Source organism: Mauremys reevesii, linkage group 6 (genome assembly GCF_016161935.1).
Source record: "Mauremys reevesii isolate NIE-2019 linkage group 6, ASM1616193v1, whole genome shotgun sequence".
Taxonomy (NCBI): Eukaryota; Metazoa; Chordata; order Testudines; family Geoemydidae; genus Mauremys; species Mauremys reevesii.
The window spans coordinates 12,696,296-12,713,294 of NC_052628.1; the positions used below are offsets into that span (position 1 = coordinate 12,696,296).

The 16,999-nt window shown below is 45.0% G+C and overlaps 1 protein-coding gene across 7 annotated transcripts in view; it reads right to left on the reverse strand.

The window, feature by feature from the left end:
• Positions 1 to 10,570: 10,570 nt before the first annotated feature.
• ST8SIA5 (ST8 alpha-N-acetyl-neuraminide alpha-2,8-sialyltransferase 5) overlaps positions 10,571 to 16,999 on the reverse strand; it is a 104,505-nt gene continuing 98,076 nt past the window's right edge. For 5 of the 7 annotated variants that reach the window (XM_039545096.1, XM_039545095.1, XM_039545097.1 and 2 more), the window contains exons 8-9: positions 14,377 to 14,469; positions 10,575 to 13,147 (exon numbers count right to left, since the gene is read on the reverse strand). In XM_039545096.1, the coding sequence (XP_039401030.1) occupies positions 12,679 to 13,147; positions 14,377 to 14,469 (562 nt within the window). In that variant the 3' untranslated portion in view covers positions 10,575 to 12,678. Of the gene's footprint in view, positions 13,148 to 14,376; positions 14,470 to 16,999 lie in introns of all 7 variants that reach the window. The other 2 variants (XM_039545099.1, XM_039545098.1) reach the window with 2 other exon arrangements.

Sequence of the window (16,999 nt, forward strand, 5' to 3'; positions counted from 1 at the left end):
TACTGGAGTCGACGGGAGAGTGCTCAGCGGTCGATTTATCGTGTCTATACTAGATGCAATAAATCAACCCCTGTTGGATCAATCGCTGCCCACCGATCTGGTGGGTAGTGTAGACAAGCCCTTAGTGACCACAGGGGTGGGCGCTCTCAGGTGAAAGGCCTTGGTTAATGATTCCCACCTTCAAAGGATCAGAATGAGGCCAAGCCTTCTGACGATATAGATTCACTATATAGGTGCACCACTATAGTATCTGTACACCAAGTTTTGCTACTTTTGCAGCATGATGCAAGATTCCTCTTTGCAAAGGTTTTAGAGTGGTAGCCATGTTAGTCTGTACCAGCAAAAACAGTGAGGAGTCCTTGTGGCACCTTAGAGACTAACACATTTATTTTATCTTTGCAAAGTTACCCTCATTAACAGCAGCTGCAGAACATCCTGAGAAAGTTTCTCTTACAACAGAGCAGCCACCAAGAATGAATTGCACCTTGGAAATCGTCTAAAGCAAGAGAGCAGTTGAGAGTCTGGTCCTTTTGCAGGCAGAAATGATATTACTCATAATTTGGTGGAAGGAGCCTAGATACATGGAGACAAATTCATCAGAGATGCATAGATAGGAGTGGATTGCAGATCACAGCATTATAAGACTGCTGTTTAATACTGCAGGATTTAACCTTCCAAGTACAATCATTATGGAATTGGATCCTCAGATGGTGCAAATTAACATAGCTGCATTGACTTTACTCTTCATTTAGAAGCTGGTTTATGCCAGCTGGGGTTCTGGCCCTCTGTGTTCAGAAACAAGGAACTGTAAGAGACACAAATTAGTATGGAAGCAGAAAAAGAAGTGGAGCAAAGTTTGCTTTTCAAATGAAACTGTTAGACTGGTTTATTTGATAGTTAAATTGTCTTTCAAACACAGTGACACCGACAAAAGAAAATACCCTGATTACTCTTTTAGTTATGGCTTACATCAATTGATAGGTTTTCTATCACACCCATAGCTACAAAAACAATAAGCAAAAATTACAAGGTGGAAGATTTCAGTTAACCATGAGTCACTGAACATGAGATCATGAAACTAAGGAGACTCCATCTGGATTTTTCCCCGCACTTAAAACTGACAAAAAACACAAGGACGTTTATTTTAGTAATAGCCCAACTTCCATCAGCATGAAGACACAGACGTTTGTGCCAGTGCATTGGAGCATTTGTTTCCATCAGATGAAAATGGAGGACATTTAACCAGCATTTTCCCTCTCTTTTTCTCCTTTGTGAAGGCCTCTTTTGAATACAGTACAATTTACATTTGCTGAACACTGATGTCTGGTAAGAGACCTTGTGGTTTACAATAAGGGGGACCCAGGAAAGAAGCAACAAAAATCACTATCTTCTGTTCTAGGTATAGTAGCAAGCGGATTTCTTCATCACTGAAGTAATAGGCCCTGTAGTCACATGTAGATAAATGTGTATCACACCTTATAACACAGGATGGTGTAACAGACAGGGATGACTTCAGTCCTGCTTGCTTCTAACCATTAATGTTAGCATTAACCATGGTACATACAAGTTGTATCGACTAGTGGAGACACTTCAGTTCCTTGTCCATCTTAGTGCAGTTCAACAGGATACAAGTATCAAGATATATCCAACACATTGTCTGCTTTCCTTGCACAAATTAGTAACACTAATACTAATTTGTAACCATTCTGCATGCTGACACCTATTACAGTGACTGGTGTTATTAAGAATAACGCACATCAACTCACCTAAAGAACAAACATTGAGAACATTTATGGCTTTCTAAAGGGAAACTCAGACATGTCAATAGCATGATTATTTATTTACAAACTTCCAACCCTGTATGCTTTCAAGCCAGTTTTGTTCTTCCTCTAGTCTCCCGGTAAGACATATTCCTGCATTCTTTTGTACCCCAAACACTCAGTTTGAGGTTCACAAGGCTTGCGGTATCTGGCCCCTAAACATTAACGTGAGTGGACATTTGGATTTCTTCCAGGGTTACTGAAAAGCACTTTCCTAAGAACAGTTACTGTTGATTTTTTAATACCATGCAAATGACATACTAATACCCCATGGCTTCACCTATATTAAAAGGACCACAGTGTGATAGGGTTTTTTCCCAGTGATACCAGTTGATTTACAAGCCTTGGGCCCTGTCCTCCCACTGAAGCCAATGGCAAAACTCATAATGCCCTCAAACGGAGCAGGATTGGGTTCTCATCCTGAATAGTTAAAATCACCAAGGAACGCCACACAGCTATTTAAAGACAGCACAGAACTATCCCTTTTCTAAAGGCATGTGGTTAATGTACATACACAGTTGTGCATGAAAGTCTCATTAATAACTGAAGCTCCTGTGATTTGGTATGGCAATTTACGTTGCTTCAGTTAAATGCTTTGCATAGATGATTTAAAATGTAACACTTCTCAGATATAACCATGAAAGTGCAGATATCAGTGGGGAGTGGGGGAGCAGGGAGAGACACAACATTTTTGCCCCCAGACAGGATTTTGTTCTTGTTTACACACATACACAATTTAAAACACAATATTGCTACTGCACAGTATCTACAATTTATAAAAAATCTCATTTTCTATTAAAACAAATCACTGATAAACAAACGGCTGATCCTGAAGTTCCCACTCAGGGCCCAATCCTCTGAACCTTTGGGGTTTGATCCAAAGCACACTGAAGTCAATGAAAATATTTCTAATAGCGTCAATTGGCTCTGGATCAGGTCCTCAGCATGCTGAACACCTGCTGAGGAGTAAATCAGACACCACCACCCCCTTGACTCCAAAATTCCAAGGAGAATACTTCAATATGCCTCTTTGCCTGGGTAAAGAGACTGCAGGATTTTGCAACAGTGGGATTTTTGCTCACTAGTTTAAAAGTAAAGAGTTCTCTGCACCCTGAGATGTAAACCAGATAGAGAAGGGACTTCTGCAGGGTTCACAATAGACCTGGGTGAATAACAGATTGTTCGGTTCAGTAGCAATTCAAAAAAAAAAATCAGAAAAAATATTAGTTTTGGATCAAAATCCAAATGTTTTGGCTTGGATCATTTTTAAATGTTTTGGGATTTTTCTTAAAGAAAATTGAAGGAAATTTTGAAACAAAACATTGTTTTGAACCAAAACATCAGAATGTCAGAATTAAATATTTTGATATTTTCAGATTTTTTTTAGGCTTGTTTCTGATGGAAACAATTTGGTGAAATTGACATGAATTCATGAAAGGTTTCAGCATCGCTGACCCTGCAATTTTTTATGGAAAAAGTTTCAGTCAAAAAATTACATCCAGATCTAGCTATTCAGAAAAGCAGCTCCCCTTTTTGTAAAGATAGGGGTCTGAGGGCAAATATCAGAGCCTCATAAGGCTCACAGGAGAAGGAAAGCCTCCAGCCACTTGTCCCAGCACCTCTCATTAAGGACCCCCTCCTCCTTATGCAAAGAAACCATTCTAGCAGAGACGGCTACATTATGGTATAAAAATCCAACGCTTGCAATATTGCTGTGTCAGCGATAGCACTTGTATCATTAACAAGCCTGATCACTCTCGTGTCAATGTCCCTACTGATTTAATGAACCATCCAGTCAGTGTAAATTATTCATGGAACAATGTTGATTTCTGTGGCCCTCTCGCTGCATCTAGTCACCTCGGGTGAATCACTCGTCTCTTCCACCGAGCCTCACTGTGGGCAAGCTATAGGAGGCTGTGGGGAAATGACTCCTACCCCCACCCCGCAACAAAAAAATGTGCAGCAACTATGTAGCTATTACTACAGTCTCCAAGATGTAATTCCACAGCCTCCGCAGCATAGTTGTAGCTACTGGCTATTACACTCTTCCCCTATGTCGCTTTGATAGCCAATTGGTTGGGGGATGTCATAGACGTACTTGGCATGACCAGACTGCTCCTATGGACTGTCCTGGGGACCCTCTAGGGAGCACTTTTCTGTGACACACAGGGAGGTTAGGGTGTGTCTACACAGCCCGTGGCAGTGAGCCTCCCACGCTAAGAATAGCAATGTAGACATTGTGGCTCAAGCTGGACTCAGGCTCTGGAGCCCAGGGAGGCGGGTGGGCTTCAGAGCCATAGCTCCAGCCTCAGCCACCCTTCAAATTGCTGTCTACTTCTACACAGCTAGCGTGAGCCCCACTAACCCACGTCTGTTGAATCCAGGCTGGGAGGCACATTGCCACGGACTGTGTGGACATAGCCTTAGTGTCTCCCTGCAAAGCCTGTGACCTGACTTCTCCCTACCCCAGTAGAACCACAACAATTGTGCTGTAATATGTAATTGACCTAATACCACTCATCCTGCTTGGACCAACACCAGGGGTAGAGCTAAAAGCAAGAGGCTGTACTATTTATGCTAAAAGACTAACTCCCTTAGCTGGAAGCAGTAGCAGATTCATAAACCTCTTCATGCACCAGCCAATAAACACGGAGCAGTCCCATCCCCTCTCCCCTCCCTACATGGTATACATTGCTATCCGATGTGAGCCTCCATTCTCCAGATACTCCTATCACTTCATATCATGTTTTGAGGTGCATTTAATACAGCTTCTCTCTTAGTCTCCTGAGGATAATATCAGTATCTGGGGATTAACTCCTAATATTATCCACCTCCCATCCCTATCTCAACTTTTCACGTTCGCAGCAATATGGCAGAAATTAAATTTTAACCTCCAAAAGTGACGCTGAAGAGCTGAACAAGTCCCTGCTTTGGCAGATCAGCGATTTGGTGCCAAAGGCCTGCAGCCTTTCCTGTCTGAAATCTCAGCATTTGGAAATGGAACAGGAGCCTTGTCAACTCCTCATTTGGCTGGCGTATTTGTGAGCAGCAAACCATTCCCTTGTTTCCTTAAAGGAGCATTGATGGACACTTATTAGCACCAGGGCCGCCCAGAGGGGGGGGCAAAGGGGGCAATTTGCCCCGGGCCCTGGGCTCCGCAGGGGCCCCCAAGAGAAGAGCGGAGGCTCCTGCCTCCGCCCCTCTCCGGGAGCCTCGGCGCATCAAGCGCCGAGACTCCGGCCGAGCCCCCGAGCCCCGCCCCGAGCGCCGTGGGGAGGGGGCGGGGCAGCTGCCTCCGCTCGGCGTGAGCTCACAGCCCCGCCCCCTCACCACGCGGCTCTGAGCGGGACGGAGCTCAGGCCCTGCCAGCGACGCGCTCGGTAAGAGGCCGGGGCCGGGGAGAAGCCGGCCGGGCCGGGGAGAAGCGGCGCCGGGACAGGAGAAGCGGGGCCGGGATGGGCGGGGGAGAAGCGGGACCCGCCGCCATCGGCGCAGCCCGGTCTTGGCGGCGGGGCCCCTTCTGTTCCGGGACCCGCGCCGGCGTGCGAAGGCTCGCGGCGGAGCCCCCGCCACCGAATTACCACCGGCGGGACCCGCCGAAGCGCAGCCTGGTCTTCGGCGGTAATTCGGTGGCGGGGCTCGCCGCTGGTCTTCGGGCACTTCGGCGGGTCCCGGAACGGAAGGGCCCCCCGCCCCCGAAGACCCCGGGCCCCCGGAATCCTCTGGGCGGCCCTGATTAGCACCCAGATGTACCCTTTTTTAAAAGGCCTTTTAAAAAGGAGCTGCGTTAGCACTGGATATTCATAGAATCATAGAACTAGAAGGGACCTCGGGAGGTCATCTAGTCCAGTCCCCTGCACTCATGGCAGGACTAAGTATTATCTAGATCATTCCTGACAGGTGTTTGTCTAACCTGCTCTTAAAAATCTCCTATGACAGAGATTCCACAACCTCCCTAGGCAATTTGTTCCAGTGCTTAACCACCTTGACAGTTAGGAAGTTTTTCCTAATGTCCAACCTAAACCGCCGTGCTGCAATTTAAGCCCATTGCTTCTTGTCCTATCAACAATTCTTCTCTCTCCTCCTTGTAACAACCTTTTATGAACTTGAAAACTGTTATCATGTCCCCCCTCAGTCTTCTCTTCTCCAGACTAAACAAAGCCAATTTTTTCAATCTTCCCTCATAGGTCATGTTCTCTAGGCGTTTAATCATTTTTGTTGCTCTTCTCTGGACTTTCTCCAATTTGACCACATCTTTCCTGAAATGTGGCACCCAGAACTGGACACAATGCTCCAGTTGAGGCCTAATCAGTGCAGAGTAGAGCGGAAAAAATACTTCTTATGTCTTGCTTACAACACTCCTGCTAATACATCCCAGAATGATGTTCGCTTTTTTTGCAACAGTGTTACACTGTTGACTCATATTTAGCTTGTGGTCCACTATGACACCCAGATCCCTTTCATAGAATGTCAGGGTTGAAAGAGACCTCAGGAAGTCATCTAGTCCAATCCCCTGCTCAAAGCAGGACCAAAACCAACTAAATCATCCCAGCCAGGGCTTTGTCAAGCTGGGCCTTAAAAACCTCTAAACTCCACCACCTCCCTAGGTAACCCATTCCAATGCTTCACCACCCTCCTAGTGAAATAGTGTTTCCTAATATCCAACCTAGACCTCCCCCACTGCAACCCAAGACCATTGCTTCTTGTTCTGTCATCTGCCACCACTGTACTCCTTCGTAGGTAGTCATTTACCATTCAGTGTTTGAATGAGGGGGAAGGGAAGCAAAATACCATCAAATTCAATGAGCTTCCTGATTTCAAGAAGGTATTTTCTTAAGCTTAAGAGTACTTGAACAGGATAAGAAATGATGGTATTAAAAAAGGATGGTGAGGCTTTCCCTAAAATCCTTCTTTTCCTCCTTTTGATTAAGCTGCCGCATCAGGCAGGGTGCCTATGCCATAAACTCTGGCACTGACCACTGTGCAACTCATTCTACAATAACATTTTATAGGTAATGTCCACTGTGCATCTGAGGGGTGTTGTTTCCCTCCGTTATATTTATTTGCATCCTGGAAAGAGTGGAACAGCATTCCGTGGTCTCACCCCACCCCCATCCCATCCTGAAAGCTGCTCCATGAAGCTAGACCCCTGCAACTGCACAGAGCCCCACTGAAGTCATTGTGGGGACGCAGGCATCTGACTTTATGGAGCCTCATGCAGAATCGGGGCCCAAGATGAGAACTGGGCTAAAGTTTCTACTTGGGGCATTTTCAAACCTCCATTCACTTTTCACAAGTCAACTTTTGAGCAACACTCTGCAAAACATACCAGGCAGGTAAACAAACTCTCCAGGAAACAGCATACATGTTATTTCATAGGCTAATCATATACGATATGGGTTTTTCTAGATCTACATAGTTTGTGTATGACTGTATAGATCTAATTTTATACAGCTATGTACACTATAATGAAAAGCTTCCTCCACATGTTTGAGGCCCGTTTCTGCAGTCCCTACACAAACAAAACTCCCATTTACTTCCATGGGAATTTCATCTGGATTAACATTGCAGGACTGGGCCTTTGGTGCAGATGTGTAAGTATCTTGCATATACATTTTTAAATTGTTAAAAAAATAGAGTAATTATAGAATCATAATCAAATTCTAAAGACAGTAAAACTGCACCTATTACAGTGTAACCCCGGTCGAGGTACGTCAATGAGTTATGTAAAGCAAACAAAGAAAAGGAAAGGCCTGTTACCCTGTAGTTGTGTTTTCTATTATCCTCTTTCCCATCCTAAAAATTGACACACTTTCTTATAATGAAAAGGCAGATTTGCACCATTTTCTCCTCACTTACAGATGCTTTTCCAAGTCTTCCCTTGTTATAAGTATCTGTCACAATACATCAGACTCCTTTCAGTCACTGTTGTTCACGTCAACCAATAAAGCAAGGAAATTTCCTCAGCAAAGGAAGTAACCATAGCAAAAAGAGCAGCAAAGCAATATTGAGCCAAATGCTGACATCATTACTCAATCCATAGTCAGGCAGAACCAGTCAAAGCTGAGTCAGGGATTCAGGATCACTCTTATTATTATCAAGCTTAACACACAACAAAAGGCAATGTTGTCTAGAGAGCTAGGCAAGGCACTGTGCACCAGTTCTAATCCCAACTTTGACACTGACTCACCTTGTGATAATTCACCTAATTTACCTCTGCCCCAGTTTCTTCAAGCATAAAATGGGGACGTTAACCCTTAGCTACCTCACCAGGGAGTTGTGGGGATAAGCTAGTTGGTGTTTGTGGAACACTTTAAGAATGAAAAATGTTATGCACACTCTAACAGCAAGATTGACTCTTACATCACATTATTCATCCGAGGTGCTCAGGGTATGCTGTGAACAGTAGGTGACCACTATTATCCCTATTTCACAGATGGAGAAACTGAGGCCCAGAAGTTAAAATGACTTGTCTAAGGTCACTCAGCAAGTCAGCAGTGGGAATAGAACTCAAACCTCCTAATCTCACTCAAATGCCCTAGCCACTAGTCCACATTGCTCTGTATATAGCACTTTTACCATCAAGGCCCTATACATACATTAGTTTAATTGACACATCAAAGATGCAGCCCTCTTTTGCATATTAAATCAAGGAAAAACATTCCACGCACTCAGGCATTCATCAGCTCACATACTGTGTGCTTAGTATTTTATGTCTGTTAAATATAAATCAATGCTTGCTCAAATGTAATATACCTTCAGTGCCTACAGCATGACAACAAAACTACAGGACCCTGGAGCATGGAGCATGGGCATCTCTTCTGTTTCACTTGGTATTTTCCCCTGTGATCTTCCCCCTAGGAGCTCTGAAATGCTATAATCAATTACAGTGATGGATGTTACATAGTCAACAGGCTGCAAAAATCTTAAATATCACAGTATTCTAAGGAATTCCTGTTCTAAGGAAAGGGAGGTATGGGAGCATCTCCAAACACCATCCTGGTCACTGCTGGGAAACTCTGACTTTTGAATGAAGACAACTGTACATCTCTTCCTTTTAGATTTGTTTTCTTTATGTTTTGTTTATAATGGAAGCAATTTTGATAGACGTAGGGATGGGAAGGAGCTCTGAAACCAAATTTCAAAGGAGAGAGTCCAATTCTTGCAAGAACAGCTTCTGAGATCTCTACTTTGTAAACTAAAAACCCTAGGCCCCTGATTCGGACTCAAAACCTAGCCAAAACCTTATATCAGATCCTCCTGTAGCCCCATTAAGGTACACAGCTCTTTACATGCCAATTAAGGCGTGTTTCCTGACGTAGGGCTTCAAATCTAAATAAGACGACAGTGGACCACAATTCAGGTGAGGAAAATGAGAAAGTGTATTGTTTGAAGAGGTGAGGTTGAAGGAAGAGAGAGAGGACAGCAAGAGTGTCTCAGGTGAATGGGGCATGAAGGTGAGAGAGTCATAAAGATGTAGGAAGCCATGGGAAAAGTTTGGGAAGTGCATGGGCAGAGGCAGGGCTGGCTTTAGCAAGTTCGGGGCCCGATTCGAACAGTTTCAATGGGGCCCCAGCAGGGATGACTGAAAAAAAACATAAAAAAACACATGGAGCTTGTACTCACCCAGCGGCACTCCTAGTCTTTGGAGGTGGGTCCTTCACTCACTCCGGGTGTTCGACGACACTGAAGGACCTGCCGCTGAAGTGCTGCCGAAGACCTGGAGCGAATGAAGGACCCGCCGCCGAACTGCTGCCCAAGACCTGGAGCGCTGCCAGGTGAGTAAAAATTTAAAAGGAGCCTCCAGCCAGGGAAGGGCTTCTTGGCCACTTGCCTCCCCTGGCGGCCCTGCCACTGGGTGCGGGGCCCTCTTAGGTACGGGGCCCGATTCGGGGGAATTGGTGGAATTGGCCTAAAGCCGGCCCTAGGCAGAGGGTGGGGGAGGGGGAGAAATGAAAGAAGCGATGTGAGATAAAGGTGGGGCGAGATCACGCAGGGCTGTGTAGGGGACATAGTAAGAGACAGGGAACTATGGAGGGTCTTAAGGAGAGGACTGAGGTGACAGAACGGGGAAACAGAAAGAAGACTGGAAAGGAGAGGTGAGAAGCAGGGAGACAAGATGGGAGCAAGTTCCAGTCATAAAAGTGAGAGAGAACCAGCAAGTAAGTTTTTAATGGTGGGGCTGGAGAAAGAGAGCAGATATTATTGATATTCAGCAAGCTGAATTTAGACAATTTGGTGAGAGACTGGATACATAGAGAGAGAAGAGTCTAAGATAACACCAAGGTTGTGGGCCTGGAAAATAGGAAGGAGAGTGCAGTTGTCAATGGAGATAGAGAATTCGGACTGCTACTACTAGAATCAATAAGTTTGTGTTTGACTTCAAATGGGCCTTTAGAAAGGGAAACCGGAATGAAAGGAGGTAAGAAGGGTTAGATGCTAAATTGATAGAAATATTATAAACAGCTAGAGAGAGAGGTTTGATGGATTAAAGCCAAACAGCAGAAGAAAGATCTCAGGGTCAGAAAGAGGAAGGGAAGGAAGAAGGGAAGGAAATAGTGTTGGAATAGGGCAGGGAGGGGAGAGAGCTTGTCAGATTTGGCAAATTTGGTTTCTGAAAAAAGATGGCAACATAATTCTTGTCTGGATCCAACTTCCACATCTTTGGCCTACCCCTAATAGGGTGACCAGATGTGCCAATTTTATAGGGACAGTCCCGATATTTGGGGCTTTGTCTTATATAGGCGCCTATTACCCCCCTCCCACCCCATCCCGATTTTTCACATTTGCTATTTGATCACCCTAACCCCTAATAGGGATGAGGAATCAGAATATCCTGAAGTCATTAAGAACTCTGGATGTGCAGTATTAGCTCTCTACTACAGGCCATTAAAGTAAGTCATGGGAACTAAATTAATCTGTCCCCCAAACTAGACAAATTCCATGAAGTTCAATGTATGAAACTAACTTGGCATCAACATTGACATCAACAGATCAAGAATTAGACCTCAGCAGAACTAGTAACAAGAAACGGAAGGGTTCTCTCTCTGCTATGCCTTTTAACCTCTCTTTAATTACACCTTTGTTTTTCAGTGGTTAAGTGCTTTCTAATCTGCTGCCAAAATGGCATCTCCCATATAGGCCTGAAGAGATGTGGCTAGTTTAATATGAAGACAAATATTGCAAATATAAGATACCTATGGAAATATTAAACTACTCATTTTACAAATCTTGATAATCTAGGGGAGAAGGCCAGGTTCCAGGGTCCACCCTCCATATTATTTAGACCTAGAAAACACTGAGCCAGGTTAGATTGTACATGTTTATCAAATTACTGATACTATGTAGGAGGCTGCTAAACATTTCAATTAAAGGCTTGTCTGTACTTCAAAGATTTGCCACTTTAATTATGGCAGCATAGTTTAAACAGAAAAAGCCCCTAGGTTGGACACACCTGTAACAGTATGAAAGTGCTTATACCAGGATAGCTGATTCTTGTACAGGAACTGAAATAAGCTATACCAGTATAAAGCACCTTTTATAAAACTGCAGCTACCCTAAGGCTTTTACCAGCATAACTATGTGAGCAAAAAAATCCCTCTGACATCACTGACATAGTTATGATAGTAAAACTTTTAGGTGTAGGTTAGTGCTAAGATGGGATAACACTCACAGCAGTGTCCCCAACAGAAGACAATGTCTAATGAATACACTTAAGGTCTCTAAATGTATAACTTTAATTTAAACACACAGAAAACGATGAGAAGTGTCTCTATTGTTTAACTTCATTTCTATCTCCTCCCAGCCCTCTAGCCATCAGCATTTACTTTCCAACAGCTGCTGTAAATATTGAGCAACTAGAAAGCTTTCCCACTGGGAGAAGCTCCTCATCATTCTGGTGCGTCATCAAAAGCATCTGGAAAAAATAATCTGCAAGAGCCTTGTCGTCTCCTAGGGTCGGTGCCATATGAACCCAAAAATCAGTTCTGCAAACCTCATGTAGAATAGTCTCATAGGCTTCAAGAGAACTACTCCCAGGCCCTGGTAGAATTCTTGGGGACCAACATATTACTTTGCTAAGAAATAGTCAGAAGTCCAGAGCTGGTGACTGCAGGAAGAAAACATGTTTGGGGAATGGAGGGAGGCGTGTAAGACACAAGGAGGAACGTGGGAAAACAAAGAAGAGGCAACTGTGATTGGATAAGATTGATGCAGTTACATTTTGCTGGGAATTGCAGTTTAACCACCTGTTCTGTCCTGCCTGGCTTCTCACAAATGATCTAACCCCACCATGAGATATTACACAGACATGTTTCATCGATGCTATGAGTCATTACACAATAAAGACCACAGCTTATACCTCTCCCCTTACAACTACAATAATGCTTAAATAATTTGTTTTTAAAACCCTAATGCAAGAGAATAGCAGTTTCAATAAAAATTGACAATACCCGCAGTTGTCTATGAGTCAAAACACCTTTCTAATGCCCTGCAGTATATGCTAAAATTCGCTTTACCTAATGGGTTCCATTTGGTGCTTTTCCTGAAAGTGAAATGACAGCTACACTAATGTGCTTTGTATATCCCTAAAACCTATTGAAAATGTGCTTCTTGATCTGATTTCCAGGGCAGTGCATATCCTATGATGGATGAGTTTCACTTTACCCAAATCACATAACCCTACCCCATCTAGCAGGAAGGATGCTGGAATTCCAGCTTCTGTGGGATGCAATACTTTGAGAAATCGATATTGAACAATTATTGCATAATCTCAGGATGTAATAAAACTCTTCCACACTGAACATAGACACTGAGTTCCTGTTGCGCTTTTACATCGGGGGAAAAATCATCATCATCATCAACAGCAGCTGCAAGTCCCAGTATGAACCTGCAGGATCCCCTTGCTGTGCATGTGGAGGAAGTTGAAGATTTCTGAGGGCATTGCGTGGAAGCCAGGGCGAGGTTTGACATTGTCGTAGTAATGGTGAGTTATAAAAATCCCTGAGGGGTTCATGGGGAAAGCCCAAAAGCCAAAAAGGTGGACCTCTTCACAGAGCTCCAGGGCAGCAGTCACCAGAATCAATCCCGTGCTAATCCGCTTGGCACGCACCCCTTGACCAAGCCAGTAGCGCGAGACGTTGATGAGATACTGAGGGTGGAAATAGTAGACAGCTTGCTGAGATGCAAAATCGTCCAGGACGTATTTGACCCGGATAGAGACATCCGTGTTGCGGGTGTTGTAGAAAGCAGGCAGCAGCACTGATGCATTTTCATAAACCTGTAGCACATCATAAAAAGGTTTCCTCCATTTCTCCAGTTTATGGAATCTAAAGATAAAAGGATACAAGCGATTATCAGGCTGTGAGGTTCAATATAAATTAAACTAACAAACAAGAAGCTTTCCATAAAGACTCCCTGACACAATGAAACACCCCGATCTTAATAAATAGAGCTGCTTGCAAAAAAAATTTGAAATGATCTTTCAGTGACAAACGGAAAATGTATTTAGCTCTGTGGCTGATAGGAAATTTTTCATTAAAAAGTTTTGGTAATAAAAAAAGAGAGGGGGGAGAGAGAAAATCATGAATATATTTCACCTTTCCCAACCAGTAAATCCTTTGACTAGTGGTCAAAAAATGAGTCAAAATTGCCACAAAAATTTCATCCCTTATTTTTTCCATCAAAATTTAGGTGGAAAACTTTAAATTTTGAAATGTTTTTACTAACTGTATTTGATACATACTAACACCTATCAGTGTCGGGGATTATACAAGAATTAATGTCACCTCAGAGCTGAAATTGTAGTGAAACATCTAAAATGTAATGTTTGAAAGAAGCTTGTATCTGTTGGGGCCAACTCCCATTCATGTTACTCGTGCAAGGAGGCACGATGAATGGACTTCTTGAGTGAGGCAAGCAGGAGGTAGCGCTAAGGCCTCAGTCCTGCAAGCACTGAAGCATGCAATTAACATTATGCATGTGAGTGGTCCTGTTGATTCAATGGGATCACACAAAGCCCTCCTTAACTTTAAGCACATGCTGTTGACTTCAGTGGGACGTAAGCATGTGCTTTGATGGATTGGGGCCAGAATGCTCAGCATATTACACGATCGATCCTCTAGGTCAGGGGTCGGCAACCTCTGGCACGTGGCTCGCCAGGTAAGCACCCAGGCCGGCCAGGCCAGTTTGTTTACCTGCCGCGTTGGCTGGTTCGGCGGACCGTGGCTCCCCCTGGCCGCGGTTCACCATCCCAGGCCAATGGGGATGGCGGGAAGCAGTGCAGGCGAGGGATGTGCTGGCTGCGGCTTCCCGCCACCCTCATTGGCCTGGGACGGCGAACCGCGGCCAGTGGGAGCCGCGATGGGCTGAACCTGCCGACGCGGCAGGTAAACAAACTGGCCTGGCCCTCCAGGGTGCTTACCCTGGCAAGCCGCGTGCCAGAGCTTGCCAACCGCTGCTTTAGGTCTTGTCTAACTGCAGCCAGATTTTCTTTTGTTTGTCTGTTTTGCGAAGACAGGAGGAAAGTCTAAAGGGGTTAAAAAAAAAATGAATTGACCTCTCAGTAATAATGCTGGGATTGACTGTCACAACGTCTGTCTTTACACCAACGTCCCCGATATATTTCTCAGATATAGGAGGTAAATTGCATCTAAAGGAAAGAAGTAAAAAGTAAGTTCGAGAATGCCTTGCAGCTGTTTGGGATGAGAATATAGAACTGTGTTTAAACATGTGTTATAAACAGCAAAATTAGAAGCAGACTGTGATTAAGAATCTGATCGTGGTATACGTAATCTGATGGACTGTGGTATACTTGGTCCTGCCTCAGCACAGGGGCGAGGGTGGACTAGAGGACTTCTTGAGGTCCCTCCCAGCCCTACAATTCTCTGATTCTAAAACGAGTTGATGGTTAAACTGCACACTGCAGGTCACAAATTGTTAATGTCAGTGGCTGTAAGAAGAAAAATATTTACTGCTCCCTGCTCATGCGAATGTTAGCACACACATGCGCCCTGTAGAAATGTCCATTGCCTGTTAATAACATTTCCCTCTTGTCAGTTCATTGGCTTTGATTCTGATTATATTTATGGCCAGAAATATCTGGATGAGACTCCAAGAAAAACTAATCTCTAAACTCCCAGGGTTCCTCAAATATCCCCCTCTATATTGTGGATACTTAAAACGTTTTATCCAAAAGCTAAAATATAAAATTAGATAACACTGGCATTTACACACTTATATGCCTTCTGTTACCATACTATTGGAGCAACTCAAAATCTTATTTGTTTTTATGCTCATGGCACCTCCTGAGGTAGGATAGTACTGTTATCCCCATTGTACAGATGAGAAACAGAGGCACTAAGGGTACGTCTACCACTGAAATGTGAGCCCAGGCTCAGCCTCAGGGCTCAGACACAGGGTACCAGGACCTTGACCCAGGGTTCAAGCCCTATTGCTTTGCAGTGTACATGCTGCCCCGCTTGACTCAGGTCCTGGGAGTCCTCCAAAAAGTATCCCACAATCCTATAGACCAATTTCCTTTGTCCTTGCTATCTTCCTTTGTCTTCTCTATCTAAAATCTTCAATCTACTCTATAGAAAACAGCAGCAACCACTCTCGGTGTACGTCAGCAGCTCCGTAAGTCAGCGTTAACCCATCCATTGTCTTCTGATCACTGAGCTGCCTACACACCATCAGAGAGCCTTCTGTGTTTGCAATGAAGATAGAACAGAACAAGCCTTTTGCAAAGCGCGCTGCTTCATGGTCACAGGAGCATAGCCCGGTTTTGGAAACTCTCTGGTGCAAGGCCAGCAGAACTGTGGCCTTCAGTAAGAGGACCAGGAATGACCCTGCACAGTAGCAAATAGCGAAGAGGCTGGCGGCTTTGCAAATATACCGAACCGGTGACTAGTGCTGGGAGTGGGTTAAGCGGCTCAAGAGTGAGTACCGGAAAACCAGGGACCAGAACTGCACCTGGGGGAGCTTGTCAAAATCATGCCCATTTTATGAAGAGTTTGGCCAGGTGTCGGGCCCTACGCCCAGAATGGTGCCAACTGTTGTGCATGATGACCTGGTCAGCTGGAATGGTGCCCAAGTGGCCCCAGAATCATGGGCGGTGGGTATCAAAGGCCAGGGGAGGCTAAGCCTCCCCAACCCTAACACATGGCCCCACCCTGTTCCGCTCCAAGGCCCTGCCCTCCCTCCCGCCGCTCCCGGCCCCGAACTCCCCTGAAGCTGGCAGGGGCTCAGCTCCAGCTGATGGCTTGGAGCTTGGTCGGCCCAGGACGACGGGATGGGACAGTGGCCCAGGGCAGTGCTGGGGCTGGCCCAGGGCGGCGCGGGGGCAGGGAGGCCGGAGCTTCTCCAGCAGTGGGGGCAGGGGCACCTCGGGGCTCCTCTGGTAGGGTTGCCAACTTTGGTTGTACAAATTCTTGGAGATTTCATCACATGACAGAATTTTTAATTAAAGATTAATCTTTAATTCCTGGAGACTCCAAGACAATCCTGGAGGGTTGCAACCCTATCCTCCGGTTGTGTGGGATGGGCTTCAGGCAGAAAGGGCGGGGCCAGCGGGCTAGCCTCCCTGAAGGAGAGGTTCATCTGCCACCCATGCCCAGAATCTATCATGGGGATTGATGCCCAGCACCAAGCACCGAATGGAGACAAAGAAGTCACTCTGTTGCTGAAACCAGTTCCAGAGCAGGCTCTGGAGCAGCTGCACACTCTGGGTCTATACTCAGAAGAGCTGTTGATGCAGCCCCTGAGGAAGAGCCTGCAGCAGACACAGACAGGACAGAAGCTGCCCCTAAGCCTGGTAAGTTTCCGGCTCCATTTTAATGTTTATTAATACAGTAATGGGAGGGATTTCCATTCTATCAACCAATGCTGAAGTTATGAGAAGCCCCAGCTAGCAGCATGTATCTGCTAATGGTGGACTGTATGCCAGAGATGTGGCTCCCCCCACCACATGGAGTTCAAAAAGGCAACTGGGACATGCAAACATTGAAGAACACATTTGAAGTGTATCTTCACTGGAAAGGCACAGATTTTTGCTAGGGCCATTCTTGTCACTTAAAAATAGTAACCTTATATTGCCATGCCTGTAAGTATGCCTCTCTATAACCATTTTATGGTCTATCAAGCCGCCTGGCAATAGTGAACACTCCGTGCGTGCGTGCGTG